General features: G+C 40.4%; 1 protein-coding gene across 1 annotated transcript; it reads right to left on the minus strand.

Moving 5' to 3' along the window:
• Positions 1–687: 687 nt before the first annotated feature.
• Positions 688–1,753, minus strand: LOC131174593 (uncharacterized). Its single transcript, XM_058138349.1, has 2 exons — positions 1,303–1,753; positions 688–1,217 (listed from the first exon to the last, which is right to left on the minus strand). Exons 1-2 carry the CDS (start codon positions 1,751–1,753, stop codon positions 688–690), a joined length of 981 nt encoding a protein of 326 aa, XP_057994332.1.
• Between the last annotated feature and the right edge of the window lie 1,019 nt (positions 1,754–2,772).

Below are 2,772 nucleotides of genomic sequence, written 5' to 3' on the forward strand. Positions count from 1 at the left end.
TTTGACCTCTAGCTCAATGGGTAGCACTACTTCAGCCCCATACACTAAAGAGAATGGAGTTGCCCCTGTGGATGTTCTTGTAGTAGTGCGATAACCCCAAAGAGCATAAGGGAGTTTCTCAGGCCAATCCTTATAAGTTTGAACCATTTTTCTCAAAATGGTTTTCACATTCTTATTTGCTGCTTTTACTACTCCATTAGTCTGTGGCCTGTATGGTGAGGACTTGTGATGCTTAATCTTGAATTCGGTAATTAATTCTAAGAAATCACCTTTGAACTGGCTGCTGTTATCTGATACTATCTCATGGGGTACCCCAAACCTGTAAATCAAGTTCTTTCGCACAAACTTACTTATCTGCTTAGCCCCTACTACTTTATAAGATTCAGCTTCAACCCACTTGGTGAAATAGTCAATTGCCACAATGATAAATCTATGGCCACAATGATAATGTTTATGCCCCATATTGAGAATGGCCACGGTGAAGTCATACTGTAGAGTTCACTAGACGGTAGGTGATTCAAATTCCCATGGATTTAGCACTCATGGCATCTTTCCACAAATTTAGTGCAGTCAGTATCCATGGTAGACCAGTAATAGCCCAATCTTAAAATTTTGCTCGCTAATGCCCTTTCCGTTCATGTGAGGACCACACACTCCTGCATGTACTTCCTCCATTATCTGCTCAAACTACTTTTTTATCACACACAAGAGCAATATTCCTTCGAAGAACCTTTTGTGGAGTTGCCCCCCAGCCAAAGTGAACTGAGTGGGTAATCTACGAATTATAGCTCTATCCCTACTATTGGCTGACTGTGGGTATTCTCTTACCTCTAAATATCTTCTTATGTCCTCATACCATTTCATCTCATCTTTTAGATCTAAATGTGCTATTATTAACCCTTCATAGCATGGGATTCTACTCCTCATCAGGATAACTGGCTGGGTCAGCTTCTGATCACCCTTCTCCCATAAGGATGCCAGCGTGGCTAGAGCATCAGCCATCTGTTTCTGAGCTCTAGGCATGTGCTTCATTATCACTTCCTCAAAGCTAAATAATAGTTTCTTAGCATACTCTAGGTATGGCCTCAAATTTTCTTCTTTCAATTCCCATTCACCTTTAACATGTGAAACCACTAGCATTGAATCTCCGAACACCTCCACTTTTTTAGCCCCAACAGCTATTAATGCCTCTAGGCCATAAATGCAAGCCTCATATTCTGCAATATTATTAGTGGCTAGGAAACATAGCCTTTTTGACATTAATAATTGTTCTCCATTCGGTGCTTCCAAAACTACCCCTACCGGCTCCACTCTTATTCATGGCCCCATCAAAGTACATTTTCCATGGCTGGACCTCTATTAGCTTGAGACTCTCATCCGGGAAGGCTGTTTCGAGTTCTTCCTCTTCATTAACTGGATTTTCAGAAATAAATTTGGCCACTACATGCCCTTTGATAGTTTTTTGAGTCTCATACACAATATTAAATTCAGACAGTAGGACCAACCATTTGGCCAATTTTTCAACTAGCATCGATAATTCAAATAGGTACTTTAAAGGATCCATCCGGGATACTACAATAACTCGATGGGTCTGAAAGTAGTGCCTTAACTTCTTAGTTGCCCATACTACAACCAGATAGGTACTTTCTATTAGTGAATAATTCTCCTCATAAGCAAGGAGTTTCTTACTGATGTAATAGATGGCTCTCTCCAGTTTCTCTACTTTTTGTGCCAACATTGCCGCCAGGGCCATGTTTTCCATTAATAGGTAGAGGATTAGAGGGATGCTAGGGATGGGTGGTCACAAAATTGGTGGATTGCTCAAGTACTACTTTATCTTTTCAAATGCCTCTTGACATTGCTCATTTCACACCACTGGCTGATTCGTTCTTAGTAGCTTAAAAATTGGTTCATAGGTAGTTGTGAGCCTAGCTATGAACCTACTAATGTACTGTAATTTTCCTAAGAAACCTCTAATCTCTTTTTCTGTTCTCGGGGCTGGCATCTCCTGGATTGCCTTCACCTTATTTGGGTTAACCTCAATCCCTTTCCTACTAATCATATGCCCTAACAGTTTGCCTGAAGTGACCCCAAAAACACACTTGCTAGGGTTCAGTATCAATTTATACTTGATGACCCTCTGAAAGAACTTCTTTAATGCCTCAAATTGTCTCTCCCTAGTTGGGGATTTTACTACCATGTCATCCACATATACTTTAACTTCTTTGTGCATCATGTCATGAAATAACATAGTAGCCATTGTCTGATAAGTCGCACTAGCATTTTTTAGCCCAAAAGGCATGACCTTATAATAATAAGTCCCCCATTCAATGATAAAAGTTGTCTTTGCTTTATCTATGAAATCCATGAGGTTCTGATTATATCCCAAAAAACCATCCATGAAAGAGTACATGGCCATGCAAGCAGCACTGTCAACAAGCACATCGATGTGAGGCAATGGAGAATCATCCTTAGGAGTAGCCTTATTCAGGTCCCTATAATCTACACACATCCGAACTCGCCCATCCTTCTTGGGGACTGGCACAATGTTGGCTAACCACTCGGGATACTCAATTACTTTAATGAAATCAGCCTCAATGATCTTTTTCACCTCTTGAGCTATCTTTTCTTCCCATTCTGGCCTAAGCCGATGCTTCTTTTGTTTTACTGGCCTCATGTTAAGGTCTGTGGGGATCTTGTGTTGTACTATGTCTCGATCAATTCTCATCATATCTTTATAAGACCAGGCAAATGCTTCTTGGTACTTTATTA

This window comes from Hevea brasiliensis, chromosome 16 (genome assembly GCF_030052815.1).
Source record: "Hevea brasiliensis isolate MT/VB/25A 57/8 chromosome 16, ASM3005281v1, whole genome shotgun sequence".
In the NCBI taxonomy this organism is placed as follows: Eukaryota; Viridiplantae; Streptophyta; class Magnoliopsida; order Malpighiales; family Euphorbiaceae; genus Hevea; species Hevea brasiliensis.

Excerpts from the sequence above, each read along its gene's own strand:
- LOC131174593 (XM_058138349.1), bottom strand. The coding sequence starts at position 1,753 with ATGGCCCTGGCGGCAATGTTGGCACAAAAAGTAGAGAAACTGGAGAGA. Across the intron at positions 1,218-1,302 it reads CATGAATAAGAGTGGAGCCG|AATATGAGGCTTGCATTTAT; the intron begins GTAGGGGTAGTT and ends ATAATATTGCAG.